The 19,459-nt window shown below is 39.6% G+C and overlaps 1 protein-coding gene across 5 annotated transcripts in view; it reads right to left on the bottom strand.

Annotated features, from left to right (window-relative positions):
* Positions 1 to 606: 606 nt before the first annotated feature.
* The window catches only part of RELN (reelin), a 494,784-nt gene continuing 475,931 nt past the window's right edge, over positions 607 to 19,459 (bottom strand). For 2 of the 5 annotated variants that reach the window (XM_088018691.1, XM_088018692.1), the window contains 8 exons: positions 18,184 to 18,257; positions 17,253 to 17,414; positions 16,379 to 16,536; positions 13,501 to 13,720; positions 11,276 to 11,473; positions 10,557 to 10,655; positions 9,864 to 9,947; positions 6,091 to 6,220 (listed from right to left, as the gene is read on the bottom strand). In XM_088018691.1, the coding sequence (XP_087874817.1) occupies positions 6,091 to 6,220; positions 9,864 to 9,947; positions 10,557 to 10,655; positions 11,276 to 11,473; positions 13,501 to 13,720; positions 16,379 to 16,536; positions 17,253 to 17,414; positions 18,184 to 18,257 (1,125 nt within the window). Of the gene's footprint in view, positions 704 to 6,084; positions 6,221 to 9,863; positions 9,948 to 10,556; positions 10,656 to 11,275; positions 11,474 to 13,500; positions 13,721 to 16,378; positions 16,537 to 17,252; positions 17,415 to 18,183; positions 18,258 to 19,459 lie in introns of those variants that run through there. The other 3 variants (XM_028118604.2, XM_028118612.2, XM_088018693.1) reach the window with 3 other exon arrangements.

The raw sequence follows: 19,459 nt of genomic DNA, 5'->3' as shown, positions 1-19,459 counted from the left end.
ATTTTAAGGAGTATATTAAAGGAGATACAATATCTTTACAACTATCTTCTTGAGTAGGTATCTCAATGAATTCTCTGCAGAATATAAGTCGCCCAAAATTCAGCAGCAAAATATTGCAACATAACAAGTAAATAGTGTCAATGTGTTATACTGTAGAAGAGAACACATAAAGGAACAATGATAATTTAATCATATAAAACATGATACAGAGCTGAAATACAGTCCACTTAAATAGCTTTGTGACCAAGAATGTTAAATTCTGTACTAAATGCCATTTTTAAACATAAAATCTCTTAAATTTTTGTGCTTAAACTTTTTTTTCCATTAAACTATTTCTTATTTTCAATACTGCCACTGTAACTGATATTACAACAGATCACAATTTTCACGGACACAGCAACATGAAGACATTTACTCATGAGAAAATAAGTCACTTGTCATTAGTTCACAGTGTGGGAAAGTGGTGTGCACTCGGTCGTAAGAAGGGCTTTCAGTTAGTCACCAAGTCCTTCGCAGAATTTTCCTGATATCAGATGCGGTGCATGATTTAAAAGAATGGGAAGCAACACATCACATGTTGGAAGGAAAAATAAAAGTTGTGATTCTTCATGGGTATCGTCTAAGTGACCTCCGTCTTCTGTTGTAGAAATGCCTGAGCCCATGTTGTCGTGAAAAATTCATCATGTAATTTTGTTTGCGAGTGCTGTTAAAATCAGAAAGGACAGAGGCAGGGAGGCAAAGGAGAGAGAGCATGTAAGTCCCATCATGGAAAGCAAAATCGAGTCTGTGTTCTAAGTTACCCTGCTATTTGGCTGAAAATTTTCATGGTTGGTCCTGCTGACAATGCTACCCCAGGACAGAATAACTAAAGGTTGACACCTGCATTCACTGCCTTTGGCCTTGAAGAAATCCCCTTCTTTTCATTAGTGAGCTCCAAACCAGAAAAAAAATAAAAAAGGTAAATTCTCTTGACTCATGGTGAAAGTGGACTGAAATTGTTTTGGCTTTTTGAATTTTATTCTGGACCTTTTTCTGAACACTTGGGGTGGATTTCATTTGAGAGGAAGTGTGTGCTGTACCCATTACCTTATTTAGACACATCTTTAACAAGTAGGAAACATAACTTGATTCCTTTAGCAAACATTCTCGTTTAAAGCTTAAAAAGCAAAAAAGAAGTTGTTAGCTGAATCAGCTTGACCTTCCTATTTCCTTAGACTCAGGGGCAAAATAAAGTAAGTTTTTCTCATGGCCTTCCACAAACAGTAAGCATTTGGGGTCTAGAAACATGGTCTTATGAAAAAGACATTCCACTGGAAAAAAGATCATAAAATACTAAGAAAGTGTAATCGACTGTATAATTGACTGTATGTGTATGTGTATGTATATACGTAAGTACATACGTACATGCATACGTACATACTATACGTGAAGCTGATAAAAGTACTGAAAATTTCTGTAGGAAATTGCACAATATTGGTAGACATAGCTGTTAAAAGTTTTGGTATGGAAAATATACTTTAAAAAGGATCATTATCTATAACATCACTGGAAAGAATCACACTCCTTTCACACACTGACCTGAGTGACAACATATCTCACTGTGGCATCAAAACGTGGTTTTGAAATGTGAGCCTATCAGTATTTTTCAAATTCACTGAGTCTCTTCAATGCTGTCTGGACACAGAATTTTTCCCTCCTTAATTTCATGGAAACATAAAATGTATCTGGAGTGGGATGATGTCATGTGATGTGATTCCACTATGAAGGTCAAGATGACATGAGCGTGAGTTAGGGTAAAGAGGAGGCAACGGGTGATTTTGCACCAAGCAGCATATTGCAGGTTATTAATGATCAATATACTAGGTAAGGTGTAAAATGGCACTGTTTTACATAGTATGTTATACTAGGTATTATATTTAAGCATATTACACTAACATTTATAATATACAAAAACCTTTAAAATGAGGGTTTTATAGTTTGATCATTAGAAAATTTATAATAAAATTATCTCAAAGGAAGATATATAAAGTGAATGTCATCAGATACGCTTAATCAAAAAGCAACAGCATCTATACTGAAAACCTGATAAAAAGACTCACAGTGATATCTATTTTATAAAATAAAATGAAGTGCTAGTAACTTTCTACTCTAGGTTTCTATTTTAGCAAAATGCTGGAAACTATAGAATGGAAGCTAGAATATACTCTGAAGACACTGTAGAGGAAACCACAAAACAATCAGGTTTATCTTCAGTAGCTTTACTCGCCCTCCTTCCTCCCGTGATGTTGCAGCGTTACATGTATTAACGAAGTCATCGGTTTCAATTCCATAGTTGAAGGATGAAATGACTTTAGCCCCTATTTATTATCAGCTGTAAGTCCTAATTGCTGCCTGGTTACAAAAGAAGAGCAATGACCTTTTATCTTTAACTAATTAGTCTTGAACGAATCAAGCGTTAGAAGAATCCTGTTACCTCTTTCATCACAAAATGCTGGGACTGGCACTAGGCCACCTTCCTCCCAACACGGTAGGTCACCTTGTAGCCCTGTCCCTTATATGATTATATATATGTTATTATAGTGGCCCCCTAAACTAGCCTCCTCATTCTCTCTCCTTATGAAAAAAAAAAAAAAAAAAAAACGCTGCTGAACAGAAACCATGAGATCCTGAGAACATATCACTGAATACACAATGGTATGTATGTGGGTGGGTGTCTTCCCACATACACAGGGTGCATTTGGCACACCGGTCTCAGTAAACTTTCCCTCAAACGTTGGCTTTACTTTGGTAACAAGCCACTCACGATCCTCTAGTCCATGGAGCTATCATGACATCTAAGTCAACTTAGCCAGATACTTCAAGTCCTCTACACGTTTCATCTTACTCTGTTTGTCAAGTCCTTTCTTCCACTACATTCCCATACAGACTGCTCTATTCAAACGCACCCTGAGCCTTTTCCATCTGTCTCACTGGTCAACCCCTTACATCACTTCTTAAATTTCTATGTTTTTTTCCCAAGTATCACATTTTATATATTGCTCACTGAAGGGACTGCCCCCCAACTCTGAACCCTCATAGCGCTCATCTTCTGCTCTGGAGGGAGACTGTATTTTGTTGGGGCAGTGGCCTGTCCCCCATTCCTCCCCCCACCCCCACACCACAGAACTGAGCCTCCTGCCTCACCCGTGGGTGGTCAAGGCATGTCTGTTGAACTTTTGGTGACTTACTGATTGGATTCCTGTTGTAAATCATTACTCTTTAACTATAAAGAATAATTGCAAGGTTAAAGCAATGAAAATTATTCTGTTGAAAACATGTTTAAAGATATAAGGTACTCAAAGAGAATTTAAAATAGTTAAAATATTTTACATAGAAAAAAAACTCAGAACACTCAAGATATTTAGTTATCCCAATGCAACCTAGATTGACACGAAAGTGACCGCAATAGATGGGAACAAAGGAACATTCAATTTTTAACAAAAATTCATGTGCATGTTTCATGGCTTTAAAGCAACTTCTCTAAAAGAACTATTGACTCATTATTCTCCATTGCTATTTATAAGAAAATAAATATCAACAGGTTGCAGATCTTTAATACCTTGACAGTCAGTCCAGCATGGAAGCTTAAATCTCATTAGAAGGCATTTTGATTCATTGGATACCCTTTAATTTTGAATAAATTTAAATATCAGCAGCATATCTTTGGATCCCTGAGAATGTTGATGCGCATGTTTGCTATAGATGCCTTGTGTTTATCTAGTCACATTCAAAATGGCCAGATTTTCTTTTTTTCTTTTTTTTTTTTAAAGATTTAATTCATTTATTTATTTGAGAGAGTGAGAATGAGAGACAGAGAGAAAGCACATGAGGGGGGAGGGTCAGAGGGAGAAGCAGACTCCCTGCTGAGCAGGGAGCCTGATGCGGGACTCGATCCCGGGACTCCAGGATCATGACCTGAGCCGAAGGCAGTCGCTTAACCAACTGAGCCACCCAGGCGCCCCCAAAATGGCCAGATTTTCAAAGCATTCTTGAAACTAACTAGTACTTTCATATGTAAAATATAAATATTTCTGGAGTCTGTTAGGTCGGAATCTAAAGAAGCAGGTTTTTCCAGTTCATAAGCTTTTTTTTAAAATCAAGCACCGTGGAAAGCTATACCAAACTGCTGTCTGCCTACTGGGCCATTTAATAAACTGATGTGGTCATTAAACAGATGTTGTGGCTTCTGAAATGTCTAACTTACAGGACTGGGCACTCTTAAACAAGTTGAAAGATCTCATGTTTACTTTTTTTTTTTCTTTGTGGAGCCTGTTTTTGTCTCTGATATATGTAGATATATAGATAACCTTATAACCAAAATAATAATAGGTGTGATGGAATTAAGATTTGTTTTTCCACTGCAGTTACAGGGGAAAGTAATTTTTTATTATCAGTCCAATGAAGGCAGGTAATGTTCATCCCAAGGCACATCAATTACACTATTTGACCTATCGATTTGCTCTGGCTACGCATTGAACTTGGTCCATTTTTAAATTTTCCTACTGTCAACCATTGAGCGAAGGGAGAGTGAGTATCAGTGGCATCTTGGCAATGCTGACTTAAATGTTCACTATCACTGAGTGAGTTTAGGGACTTAGATGATATGGAAATATAAGATGCTCCTCTGCTTCTGCATAGGAAATACGGATATTGCAAAAATTTTCTTTTCTTTTCTTTTTTTTAAAGATTTTATTTATTTGACAGAGAGAGACACGGTGGGAGAGGGAACACAAGCAGGGGGAGTGGGAGAGGGAGAAGCAGGCTTCCTATGGAGCAGGGAGCCCGATGCGGGGCTCGATCCCAGGACCCTGGGATCATGACCTGAGCCGAAGGCAGATGCTTAACGACTGAGCCACCCGGGCGCCCCAGATATTGCAAGAATTTTCAAGAATGACTGTGCTCTTCTGAACTGTTACTCCTCACTGGAGCCAGTATCTTAGGTCATTAATTATTATGAAAAAATTTCAATTGATTTTTAATAGGTTCTTATGGAAATGGGGAAGACAGAGACTTGGTAGAAGTAATCTGAGCTCATAGAAATGTAAGTATTTTTACTGATCTGTAATTAATTTATTTATTACCAAAACATATGATACAATAAATAACACCTCGTATGAATGCAGGAATAAGAATTCAGTGGATTGTCACATCTTCCAGAGAAATATTGGTGAGGGTCAGATGAGAAGCTGCCGTTCAAACTAATCAATGAAACTCCCTTGCATAGAGGATGCTGGATATTTCACTTTCAAGACCATGCATTTTCAGGAAGGCCACACAGAAATAAGTGTAGACTCATATATCTCACAAATGTTGAAGATTTCATATTTATTTTCTCTGTTAAGTGGTAAGGAGAATAATATCTGGTAATGTATACCTCAGGGGAGTTGTAAGGACTAAATGGAAACTTCTAGCATAGTATGCAGATGATTAATAAATGATAATCATTTTAACTTCTTTCCTAAGTCTTAAAGTATCTCCACTAGAGGACAAATGCAGCTATATATTAAAGAGGGCAAATCTTACCTAAGAATAGGATCGAGAACTCACAAATGTTATGAATAAGTCCACTACCTTCTGCCAATTCACTTATTAATTTAGAATAAAACTGAAAAGTCAAGTTACCCTCATGCATCTCCAGCACAGATCTTTTGAAAGACATTACATTTAATCAGAGCCCCTAGGTCTTTTGCACACATTTCTGGTTTTAATTTCCCCTCACAACAAGTTTATAAACTATGAGCACTTCAAAAGCACCTAACACAGTCCCAGGCATAGAGTCAAATTTGTTACCCAGTGAAGCAATGCTGATTAGCACTCTGTTGTGCCTAACACTGCATATACGTTACAGAATCGCCACAAGGTTGCTGAACCCTGAGTTTACATGATATAGGTTTCAAATGTCCCAGTGTATCTCAATATCATGTACAACTTTGTTCTCACAATTTTTTTTTAATTGCAAAGGTCTTTGACAACACTTCTGTTAATGTAGGTAACACTGATGAAACCATCGGTCAACAATTACCCAGGATTAGTAAGAGGACTTACCTTACTCTAGTGGAAAACCAATGACAGCAAATAATGAAATATAACACAAGTTAAAAAATGCCTTTCAATGCATGCAGCACTGTGATTAGTCATAAAAGTCTGATCAGGTTTAGATGCAATATAGGATTTTTCATCTCTTTTGAAAATAAAAATTAAAGAAGTTATTTCTTATTCTTCTACACCTACTATATACATATATTTGACTTTTTAATGTAATGCAACATGCAATATTTGCTCATAACCATATGTCAGGGTACATGTAGCTTAGTACTACATTTGGCATAAATGTTGTGTATAAAGTATAAATACGAAAGTAGTAGTTAATAACTGACATTAATTTTGCTATCTGTTTTTTCAATTATTTACATTTTAGAAAAATGCTTATTTCTGGATATATTAAGGAATGGGCTTTAAAAAATACAGACGTCCACTACATCAGATAACACAGTCAAATTAATAAAGGATAAATATGCTTTGCAACAAATGTACTATGCTCGTTTCCATAAATCATTTGTGCCAAAAATGACAGTATTTTGATAATGAATAGCATGAGGGGATGGTCATGATGGTACTCACATTATTAAAATCTGATAGATGCGTTTAAGACCGTAGTTAGCAACATACTGGTTTTCATTCCCAGTAAATGTGGTAAAGATTCACTTCTTAGTAAATCAATTTACAAAGGCTCTTTACTGAGCAATTTGCTTTCAAGGTACACATGCAAAAATTGGCCCACTTCGTTATACACATGACAGGTTGTGACTTAAACACGTACACAAAAAAATGTGATGTGTGAATGAAATGCATAGTTGGGTGCGGGAGATTCTTAGGGTAGAAGGATGAGTGCCCAAGAGAAAAGATTAAGGCCAATAATTTTCCTTTATCCTAAGAAGAACCCCACCAGCATGGATCTTGTGAGGGGTCTGCCCAAGCGTGTTCACAAACATTTACTGAAAAACGTTCTATGCTAGCAAATGAATTCAGAGAAATTAGGTTTCTGACATGATTGTCAGTGACTATGTTATGCTACATTGTTCAGACTTTACAGAATAAGGCCTTTTGGTAAGCTAGTGAGGCTGGAAAAAAAGTGATCTGTCAATTCAGTCCATCTGTTTTATGCCAGAATAGCAGGGGCCAATCATCCTGAAGTGCTTTTCATGGGCAGGTTTTATTGAAAAACATCACGAGAACGAAAAGATTTCACTCTCAAACAAGCACAAAGCATAAGTAACTTTGCTTGTTAAATGATAAATGGTGCTTTTTATCTTTATGGTGTGGGGCCTGTCACTCCGTACATCCATATTTATGAAATGCAGATCCTTCCACATGGAGCACGTTAGAATTAAGCCATGAGATTACACATTTATTATGTATGGTGTCAATTTAGGATGCATTCCTTAAGCCTTGAAATATTTTCAAAAGTGCTGAATTTGTTCTCATCAAACTCTTTTCTCTTCTTAGTTAATATGGGCAGTAGTGAGGTTAAACTCAAGATACCATGCATGACCACAATTTTTCTTTCTAGGGATTTTTAGCATGTGTCCTTAGTGCACATGCACAGAAGCAAAACTATGGTAATAAAGCTAGATTAGGCCAGTCTGCACTCAGAAAAGAAAATACATTCTAAAAATGTAATGGTTTTCCAACCATTAGTTGCAAAAACATATTAGCAGCCCTCTTTGCAGTAATCAGTTACGCAGGGCTTGTATCTCTTTAGATTTGCATCCCAGTCTCCTCTCCTGTCCACCCTTGAGGAGTTAGCCATACTAGTTTATATAACTAAATGTTATCATATAAAAGTATAGTGAATTTGAGGATATTTTGAATTCTTAGGGATACATGGGAGAATTCTATCTCTCTATTTCTAAATACACATTCACTGTAGCAAAATTAAAATTAGCACTATTTGTGAATCATGAAATTAGCCTTGGATAGCTTCTCTGTGCCTCATTTGGTTGAAAGATACTCTGGAAAATTATTTTTCTGAATCCTCTGGAACTTTCTTTTTTATTTTAAGCTTATCAAATGAATAACTTAAAGTAATTAATCTGTAGAGCTATCAAGGGCATATTAATTAGTAAATGCCTTAAAACTGTTGACTCTTCTGAAAAGAAGTACTTTAAAAGGGTACAGTGGTATAGAAATGTTAAATCCTAAGACAAGAGCAAAATATCAAAAAGATAGTTCTGAAAATATACTTTCTCTGTATTGGCATGAGGGGATGGTCATTAAAAGAAAAGGAAAGGAAAGAAAAGGAAAGAAAACCAAGCGACTCCTTTAATTTTAACAAATTTTTAAAACATCATTAAAGAGATAGCATTTGCTTTTAAAATTACCTGTGTAATATATAAAAATAAAATTATACGGTGATATGTGTGAAGCTATAATTTTTAAATTATTCACTGAAACTATTCATGTGTGGCGATGCTCACTCCTCACGCAAAATATTTTAGTGCCCTGAAAATCCGAGAGAACCATGCAAAGTAAGAGCAGACAGGTGCCTGGTACGTGAAAAATTCTTGAAAGTACTAAAATTCTGGAGATGGAATCAAAGTGAAGTCTTTACAAATACAGATTATTTCTCCAGAAAAATACCGGAAACAACAGGTATGACTGATATGATAGATTCCAGAGAATCTGAACTTGACTCTTACAGTAATATCATGATGCTGGTGGCTGCTTCTAAAAATTAGTATCAACACCAGGCATTCCAGGATAGGGAACGAAGAACAGAGTTCTGCTTCAAAGTTGCAAAGGGGCTGTTTCATACCAGGGGAGGATATTTGCATGGCTGAGCCCACCTGCTCTTTAATTTTGTCTAAGGGCGGGTATTATGGTGATGATAAGCCTCTGAAATCTGAAACCAATAACTGAAATTGCTTGGCTGGGTGGCAGGAGAAGAAATAGCTACTCACACATATGATACGTCTACCCCAGGGCAGTATTAGCTGCCTTCTTTTGAGGACTGTCAGGTTTTGAAGTTTCCATAGGAGTTGGTAAGGCTTTGTCAGGCACAGGAAGCCCCATTAACGTAAACTGACTTGGCAAGAGACTTGAAAGATAAAAAGTGTTTATTGACTCTAAATCTGATTCTCAACCAGCTTATTAGAATCACCCGAGGTGCTTTTAAAAAAGACTGATGCTCAGCTCCCACTGCAGATCAATTTAAAATCAAATCATCTGTAGGGATGCTTCTTCCAAAAGCTCCTAAGTGATTCTGATGTTCAGTCAGATTGAGAAGCGCTGCTCTGAAAGGAGAGTAGTTAGGGCAGAAAGGTTGTAGGGTTGGTTTTTGGTCTATTTGGACATATCTCTGGCCTTGCTACGTATCTGTATTCATTTTAGAGCCCAGGTTATATTCTATTCTCCTGGAAGAATGTGTTCTGAAGAAGTCAACATCTAAGTAAAACATCAGCCTCATGTATAGATCCAAATGAGTTTGGACTGTTTTTAAACTTCAACTTTGTCTTGTGGAGGCAGAGCCCAGCAAGTTGTCCAAAGCAGCAGAGCGCACAGTGGGGGCTTGTGTAGGGACCAGGTTGCTCTTGGATTTGGGGGTTGATATGGATGCCATGCAAGCAGGTGCCTCAGTGAAAACTAAGACGAGGGCTAACTCAAGACTGAAAAATTCAGCTCATGGCTATGATTGAAAGAAAACAAATCTGGTAGTTTGCCTACAAATCAATCATTTAAATTTGCTTTCAAAATGACTGAAATCAGCCAAAGGACTGATTTCATTTTTGGTTTGGTAAACAGAATGAACATTTGAACCTATCTACCGAGAAGATTCGCCTCTCCTTGCCAACCACTTGGAGCCATCAGTCCGAACCCGTCGAGACATAAGCATTCCAGTTCTACAGGAACTAGATCGTTAGAGAAAAAGCAAGTCATCTCTCTGCGGAACAGTCAACCCGGCTAGGTGAGAGCAGTGCCAACTTTATTATACGGGAGAAACCACGGGGGAACACCCTCCACGTGCTCGGTGCTGGGGTTGGTCAGGGGGGATCTGAAACCACAAATTCCTCGCTCCAGTGGCCATTGCGTCATTGCACGGAAGAATGCCTTGGGCATCTGTGGCTCAGACAGGTGTTTGTAACTGGGCGCCTTAGCTAGAAATAGACCCCTTCTCTCTTCAGCATGTCATGCCATCTCATAAGGCAACCCAGATGCGGCAAAGACATTGTTTCCCATTTACCTCGAGACTTTTGTGTTACCCAATTTCACTAATATGGTCAAATCCGCAGATACGTCTTTTGCTTATTGAAGTTTTCTAAGCATATTAAATTGCTTTGGGGACTTTGCTACTTCAAGCTGACTCGAGCTACAGATTGCAGTTGCCGAAGGGCGTAGGCCAAAGTCTCGCGAGGGCTTCTCATCAGGAACGGTTGTTACTGAATTAAGGAGCATGCCATAGCAAAAGAATTTCAAACCTTCCCGAAATGGACATGGGATGCAATGTATCAGATACTCACAGGACGACCTCCACATGGTCCAAAGCCCATTGATCATGACCTGTTCCGTTGTGGCGAGGTTGCCACCAGCGCAATAAAACTCCTTTCATCCGTGCCTCCCTGGGTCACAGAAGGACAAAGAGGTTAGGCGCTGGAAGACAAAACTTCCTGGTATGCCATTTCCAGACCTCAAAGACGGCAGGCCAGTCTAAATCAACACGACTGAGGCTACGGAATTCGGATTTGCTTAGGTCACGGCACTCTTCTGAGCAGCATTAAATTTTAGGGGCGACTCCAGGACTTGTAGGCCGTTTCCCTCTCCCTTCCTACCTCCCTGGGCTCCGGAAGCAGCTGGAAGGAAGGAAGAGCACCGAATTCGGTCCACGTTCGGGCCATGCCTTCTGTGTGACAGGCGCTGTGCTAGAATTGGGGGTACGGTGCCGAACCAAAGGGACACCGTTGCCTAGCCTCAGAAAACTTTCAAAGGAGTGCACCCCGAAAATTAAAAATGTTCTTCTCTAAAGGACTAGAAATACCCGTCAGAGAAAGGGAAACAGGCAAAAAGCGCCCCCTGCGTTCAGCGGTCACGCTCTCTTCCCTCGTGCGCCTCCTCCCGGCCTCACGGGAAACAGCAACCCAACTCTGGAGCTCTGGGTGCATCTCGGTTCCGCCGCCACCCACCGTGGCGGTGTTGGCGCAGGAGCTCAATCTCGGTGATCCCCAGGGATCGGGCCACTTACAGGGGGACGTTGTAGGACACCCTCTGGGCCTGCGTGAAGTCCTTGGGCTGGTGCTGCGCGATCACGTGCCAGCTGATGCCGCCGTTGACGCTGTACTGAAGCAGCACGGCTTTGTCGGCGGCGCGCGGGCCGCTCACGTCACTGTTGCAGCTGTCCGTCTGCGCACTGCTCCCAATTTGCAAAACAAACATGATTTTGCTGAAAACACAGGGAAACGCGCGTCAGGGAGTAGTAGAAGAGTTATACTTTCTAATTTTTTTCTTTTTAACCTTTGCGAATTTCTGAGGTCATAGAGTAGAAATGGAAGCATCCAGTCCTAGGACTAAGGCGTGTTAATAAAAAAATGTATTTATATTAACCTTTACCTCCTACCAATGAGAAATCATCTCAGAAGGTGGGTTTTCTACACCAAGAAAACAATTTTGACTTTCAAAAGGCCTGTGATCTTCTTCTCTTAGAGTATTTTGCCCCAAATACCTTCTATTCTCTGGAAGGTAATGTGGGCCAAATAAGCATGAGGACATAGAGAGGACCAGGAATAAAACCAGGATATTTATACTACATCCCCCACCCACCCACCCATAGCTCCAAGCTGAACAGCATCTGCACAAGGATAGATCATCATGTCTATTTTAGGAGAGTATGTTTGGAGATCATAGCGGAGGGAAAACTGAGTTGGACATGCAGGCTCTGGACCGTGTCTGTTAATCTGTTTCAAGTGTCATTTTGCTCCTCATGGTCATCCTTGCCCTTAGCAGATACAGTTGTTTTTTTTTTTAGATTTTATTTATTTATTTGACAGAGAGACAGCGAGAGCAGGAACACAAGCAGGGGGAGTGGGAGAGGGAGAAGCAGGCTTCCCGCTGAGCAGGGAGCCTGATGTGGGACTCAATCCCAGGACCCCAGGATCATGACCTGAGCCGAAGGCAGACGCTTAATGACTGAGCCACCCAGGTGCCCCAGAAGATACAGTTTTTAAACATAGGAAATCTACCCTCATAAGAGTCCTAGTGATTAGTAGAGTAGTGCCATTTACGGGACCTGGTGACAATGAGGCAATAGACTTAACACTTGTGAATGCATAAATTAAAACAAACTTGCTTGCACAACATGGCGTGCAATTGTTCATTAAGCAGCAGCTACTTGCAGCTGTATATGGGGTCAAGGGAAACATCAGGCTGTCCCAGATTAAGTCCATCTTTCTGGCAGGAAAACATGGGATGGGTGAACATAACTTTTGGCACCTCCGTAGTTATCACACAGGACTTCATTGTATTTTCATTTGTTTATCATACCAAAAGACCCTAAACTTGCCTTTCTGCCTCTGAAAATACATTACTAATATTTTCTAAAGTCAAAAGCCTTAAGTAAACGTCTACATTTTTATTTAACCAAGCATCTAATTCTCAAAATCCTTGTAGCTCCAGAACACTTTGCAACAGTCAGTGGATACTCTAGTCCAGTACTTTGCAATCTTCATAAAGCCTTGGAATCTTTTTTTTGAATTACCCAGACAAAAGAGGTGGCAGAGTTGGGAATGAGCAGGTGGGGAAGGAAATCCAACCTTCCTGGGGTCTCTTTTTCTCTGTCACTTCCCTGGTCGATTTGCAGTCTCTGTCCACTCTACTCTGCATTAATAACCAGCTCCAAGAACATGTGATTTTTAAAGTTCCCATCCATTCACTGATCCTCCATTTCTGTTTATTGTAACTGCATATACTAAATATAGGTATATATGTTTGCCTGACTACAAATTTACTTCAGATATACATTTATATTTATATACTTGCAAATAATCAACCTGAAATTATCTATATATGTTATCTACAGCCAACTTAAATTTTTTTCATTACTTTTTTTAAACTTTATTGAGACATAATTGACATAAAACACTGTGTAGGTTTAAGGTATACAACATGTTGATTTGACTTATTTATCAGTTTTTTATATTTGACCATTTCTCCTGGCTTATGCCTATGTCACCACCACTCAGCCAGTGTACGTAAAGACAAACAAGGTAATTCTACAATAAATTGAAGCAAAGCATAATTCTGAGTTGTGAAAACATACATTGCCTCCTCCTACCAAATTCAAGTGACATTTAGGTCTCCACGGCTTTGCAACACCCATGCCGTGACGTTCACACTTATATTTAACAGACAGCGGGAAGTGACCAGTCTTGTGGCCAGTTCTGTGTCTGAACTACAACACGGAAGTTTGGTTACCTTGCTCGAGTGAGATCCAGAGGCTTGGTGGCCGCCTGCCTTATCTGACAGCCATTAAAATAGAGTGAGTCTCCATGGGCGTAGGGCGTCAGCTGCCCGCAGCCACTTCCTATCACCCCACCTTGAATGGTCTCCCAGTTTGCTTCAGTGACTCTTGCTGACTCGAAATTATCTTTGATATAACTGGGAAGATCATGACTGAAAACAGAGCAATCGTCACCTAGAAGGAAGGGAATAATTGCAAAAGTTAGCGAGAAGCAGCAGAAATATTAAAGATGAAGGATTCAATCTTAGGCTTAGTCCGTTCTTGTTACCGTAAGAAGAACAACATACCAAGCAGATACAGACTCCCAGAAATAAATGTTTCTTTTGTACTGGAGCAATTATTGGCTTGTGTTCTTGAAAAAAATCCCACTATGGGTGCTACATTATGTAGGTGCTAATGTACCTAGTGCTCACGTGAATCGATTGTGTAAATACCCAGCATCTGGCTGGGCCTATATGTTCATCAATGATGGGTCTTGGTGGAGAGCTCTCATGCTGGCATTAGAAACCAACCTAATTTCTTTCTCCCCAGCATGCTTTTGTAACAGAAAATAGGATAGGGGCGCCTGGGTGGCTCAGTTGGTTAAGCAACTGCCTTTGGCTCAGGTCATGATCCCGGGGTCCTGGGATCGAGCCCCGCATCAGGCTCCCCACTCCTCAGGGAGCCTGCTTCTCCCTCTGCCCCTCCCCCTGCTCATGCTCTCTCTCTCTCTGTCAAATAAATAAATAAAATCTAAAAAAGAAAAAAGAAAAAGAAAATAGGATAAGTCATGTTCTGGTTCTTCCAGCTCTATACTTGAGTTTGGGGGCAGAGTCTGCATTTTATTCATTGTTGGATTATAGTACCTTACGCAATACTTAGCACCTATAAGATATGCAGTAACAAGGTCATATAAATAAATGAATAGTGAATAGGCTGGAAGAATGAGACCACTGAGCTGAAATATGGGCATTTAAGACATAAAATTAGCATATGTGTATGTGTTTGCATTTGCCCTTGATTTAAACAGCACAACTTGCCTAAATATCTACAATAGTTCCAAATCAAAAGGTCATAGATCTGTTGGAGCAAGGGAGAGGGCAAATTCCAGGCATCTGGGACTCCTTGTGAGACATCTGATTTGTTCATTTGCCTCAAGTTCAAGTTCTCCAGCTAATACATGGATAGAACCAGCTGGTCTCAGCGGTTATGAGACAAGAAGAAAGAGATCACGGCTAAGTAATTTCTGACATGAGAGATGTGCAGCCATCTACATTAATCATACTCATTTCATTTGGAGGCCAGGAAATAGTATCAACCAAGAAATCTAAATATATTCTACTCCCGAAGTCAAATCTATGGATTTTTACATTGTAAAAACTTCCCCATAGGGAAGTTGTATAATTCTGCTCCTCTTTGGATAAATCCTCGGTTACGAGACACAGCAAGGTTGACTGGAAAGAACAACTGGGTAAATGGTCTTCTCTCTGATACTGACTAGCTGTGTCATCTTAGGCAAGTCACATAAGTTCCCGGAGTCCCAGTTTCTTTACCTGTAAAGTGGGAATAATTATATTAACCACAGCTAACTTATGGGGTATCATAAGTTCTTAATGACCCTGCTGAATAAATTGGGGGACACTGTGTAAATAGTAAAGTACAAGGCAATGTAAGAATTAATTCAAAAAGGATTCACTGGGCATTGCTATATGCCAAGTATTAGGCTCTGAGGATATAATGGTGATTATGCAGACTTTGTAACAACAGAAACCTGTTCGAAACCCTGCATCAAAGGAAAGCAGGCTGCAGGCCTTCTCTCAGGCCAAGGGAGCAATTTCCTATGATGTCAGGAGATGAGTACATACTCGGTCCCAAATCATGTATTCAGCTTCTAGAAGCCCAAGCAGTAAAAATGTATTTTTTTTTGAGTCGTGTGTGTGTGTGTGTGTGTGTGTGTGTGTGTGTGTGTGAGAGAGAGAGAGAGAGAGAGAGAGAGAGACCTGGAAAACAGAATATCTTGAATCGTCAGCTACATCTTGGGAGGACAGGGGCAGCTGCTATTGGAGAGACTGAGAAAGAAGGAATGTTGGCAAAGTATCCAGGGATGGGCAGCTAAGCCCGGAAGGAGAGAGGGCCAGAAGCAAAAGTAAAGTGTTGGGGGTAGTGCTTGGGGCAGGGAATTATATGGAGGATGGGGAATGTGAAGTGCTATAGAATTCTGTATTTTATTTAATTTTTAAAATTATTTTATTTATTTATATTTTTATTTAGTGCATGAGCAGGGGAAGGGGCAGTGAGAGAGAATCTTAAGCAGGCTCCACGTGCAGTGTGGAGCCTGATGTGGGGCTTGTTCTCAGGACCCTGAGATCATGACCTGAGCCAAAATTAAGAGTTGGCCGCCTCACCGACTGAGCCACCCAGGCAGGCACCCCAGAATTCTGCATTTAAAAAAATACTTCAAGGAATATGGCAGAAAATTATCCTTGATATTTCATTCCAAAGATAAATAACTCTGTACAAAGAGTGTGTCATCTATTCCAAATCCCTCAGGGATGGAGTTTTTCTTTCCTTCCTAGTGGCCTTTTAAAAAAATTGTTTTAAAGATTTTATTTATTTATTTCACAGTGAGAGCACAAGCAGGGGGAGGGGGAGAGGGAGAAGCAAGCTCTCCACTGAGCAGGGAGCCCGATGTGGGGCTCGACCCCAGGACCCTGGGATCATGACCTGAGCTGAAGGCAGATGCTTAACCAACTGAGCCACGCAGGTGCCCCTCCCAGTGGCCTTTGTATACGTGTTGAAGTGAGGAGAACCTCATGGTCTTCCATATTAAAAGTGACAGTCTGGGATTCAGACCTTGGAAACTTTCATCACAGATGCAGACGGCGCCAGTGGTGCAGTATCCATGCCCACTGCAGAGCTTGGGGCAAGCCTCTCCGATGTACACATGGTCAATTGCCCAGCTTTGCTTCTCTGTTTCTTCCCCCTTCTGGATCCAGCGGAACTGTGTCGCACTGAAAGTCCAGAGAGAGCAGAAGGGATTCAGTAGGCTGTTACTTCCCGTGGCTGTGTCCCGCCTCCAGCCCTGGGAATGGGAACTATTTCTGAGAAAAGGACTTCCCCAGGCTTCTCCTTGAAGCACCCAAGTCAAGGTGAATGAACTTGTACCCCTCCCACTCTGGGGATATCTCCCAAAGTGCCAATCTGGAAGCTTGTACCTTCCCTGAGAGTTTGATGTGAATTTCTTATTCTATTCCATAATAAATTTGTGTCCACTTTTCTTATTGAGGTATATCATTTTCCAAATCTTTGAGTAAAGTGAATGTTGCTCTAGGAAGATTGCACTCTATTATGTTTATCCTGTGGCTTCGTGTAACCCGACCAGCCCTGCACACCCCAGAGGGTATCTGTATATGGGATGAGCATTGCAGCCTTTGGGAATCACAGAACACTGGAGCAGATATGGTGCCAACTCCAGGTCTTTGAGTGTCTGTGATTTGGGGCCTGTGACTGAGCTTGGCATGTGCTGTGATATTTCATCCAAAGCAGGTTTGAGCTCTCTAGCATTTATAGAAAAGATACCATGTCTTCCTATTTCTTCTTGGGACATGCCATTGCTATTTGGGGACATGGGTGGAGAGGGTACTACAGCTGTAATGGAATCTCACCGCATGAGCTCTGTAGAGATTGCCAGATAATCCCACCAAGTTTACCTTAGTATGCAATTTACCTGGAGGAGACATGGTCAGGCAGCTGAATGGTGATCCTCTTCCAGCTTGAGCTGTTGACAGCATTGTAGATGGTGGCTTCATGGAACTGGAAGGGGGAGCAGCCGATGCTGTTTGAAGAGGAAGGAAGGCACTGGGTCTGAACGAGCTGCCAGGAATCAGACCTGCAGAAACCACAGAGGTTATGGTAGACAACTCTTTAAGAGAAATAGATGACCTGACTAATGACAACATACCACTGTGGGGTTGGGTTACATTGAGGTATTTTTACATAAGTTTTCCATTTCCTGTATATATTTATACAGACAATTAAAAGAAAAATTTAAAATAATTTTACACAAGATATATCTAACTCTTTACAAGCACAAGGATATATTCACAGATAATAGAATAAAATAATAGCATGCATGCTGCTGCATTCTAATGGCTTCCTCCCACTGAAATTATTACCAGAAATATACCTGGAGTTGATTGTCAAAATTCTCTGTTTACCCAACTTAACTCCCCATAATTCATTTTCAAAAGTGGTGGTGGGAGACAGGGCTCCGAATAAAGTAGGGACATGTGACTCTGGCTGAAGCATATTTAGATCTTTTATTGATTTAAATTCTCATTAAGGTTGGTTGAAAATGAGCAACATGAATAAAAGAGAATTCTACTTTGAGCACAAACGTAGTATCTTACTTATTTTAGAAGAAAAAAAGTTTGTTGGCTTGCAGCCAGCCTAGTATGAAAAATTATTTTTCTTGGTTTGAAGGAAAAATCTGAAAATAAGACATACGTGTAAATTTTATATAAATGAAATCAATACATGTGAAATAAATATAAACTATACTTTTAGTATAAAAGGTTGCTTTTCTATAGTTGCTTTAAAAACAGACAACCATTTGAAGTTGTAGTCAAGTTTGGAGGAATGTAAATTATTTCACAAACCTTGCATCCTTAGTATACTCCAACATTACGGAATGAAGGTCACCACAAGAAGTGGCTTCACAACCCACCACAATCTAAAACAAACATAAACAACAAATATGTATAGGGAAGATTAAATACCTATCATTAATTAGAAATTCCCTCTCTCTAAAGTATGACTCTGATAAGTAATCAACAAATATTCAGAGAAGCTTTTACAGAGCAGCCTGCCAGAACACCAACAATACATTTTTTTTTGAATTCTGATACTATATGCTGGCTAACGGAACATAATAAAAGAAAAATCAGGAAGGGAATAAAAAAATATGCAACTTTGTATGAAGATGAGAATTAAGGTTTAAAAAAGTACTATTTCTAATCAAGAGCTGGTTGTTTGAAAAGATAAACAAAATTGTTAAACCTTTAGTTAGACTCATCAAGAAAAAGAGAGGACTACAATAAATAAAATCAGAAATAAAAAAGGAGAAATAACAACTGACATCACAGAAATACAAGGACTGTAAGAGAATGCTATGCAAAATTATATGCTGACAAATTTGGACAACCTGGAAGAAATGGATAAATTCCTAGAAACATAAAATCTTCCAAAAATGAATCAGGAAGAAAGAGAAAACTTGAACAGATTGATTACGAGTAACAAAATTGAATCAGTAATCAAAAAATTCCCAACAAACAAAAGTCCCCTAAGATGGCTTCATAGATGAATTCTACTAAATACTTAAAGAAGAGTTAATACCTATTCTTCCCAAACTATTCTAAAAAATAAAAGAGGAAGGAAAATTTCCAAATTTATTCTATAAGGCCAGCATTAACTTGGTACCCAAATCAGACAAGGACACCACAGAAAAAGAAAACTATAAGCCAATATTCTTTTTTTTAAAAGATTTATTTATTTATTTGAGAGCGAGAGAGAGAGAGAGGGTGAGCATGCACATGAGTGTGGGGAGGGACAGAGGGAGACTCCTCAAGCCAACTTCCTGCTAAGTGCAAAGACTGATGTGGGGCTCAATCCTACAACCCTTGAGATCATGACGTGAGCTGAAACCAAGAATCAGAAACTTAACTGACTGAGCCACCCAGGCACCCCAACCAATATTCTTTTTTTTTTTAAAAGGTTTTATTTTTAAGTAATCTCTATAGCCAATACTCACAACCCTGAGATCGAAAGTCGCATGTTCCACCGACTGAGCCAGCAAAGATGAACAGAGATGCAGAAATCCTCAACCAAATATTAACAAACTGAATTCCACAATACACTAAAAGAATCATTCATCAT

This window comes from Eumetopias jubatus, unplaced genomic scaffold (genome assembly GCF_037043125.1).
Source record: "Eumetopias jubatus isolate StellerSeaLion01/CBP00866 unplaced genomic scaffold, mEumJub1_p1.0 scaffold_14, whole genome shotgun sequence".
NCBI classification, from domain to species: domain Eukaryota; kingdom Metazoa; phylum Chordata; class Mammalia; order Carnivora; family Otariidae; genus Eumetopias; species Eumetopias jubatus.
This window is presented reverse-complemented; position numbering and strand designations above follow the sequence as displayed.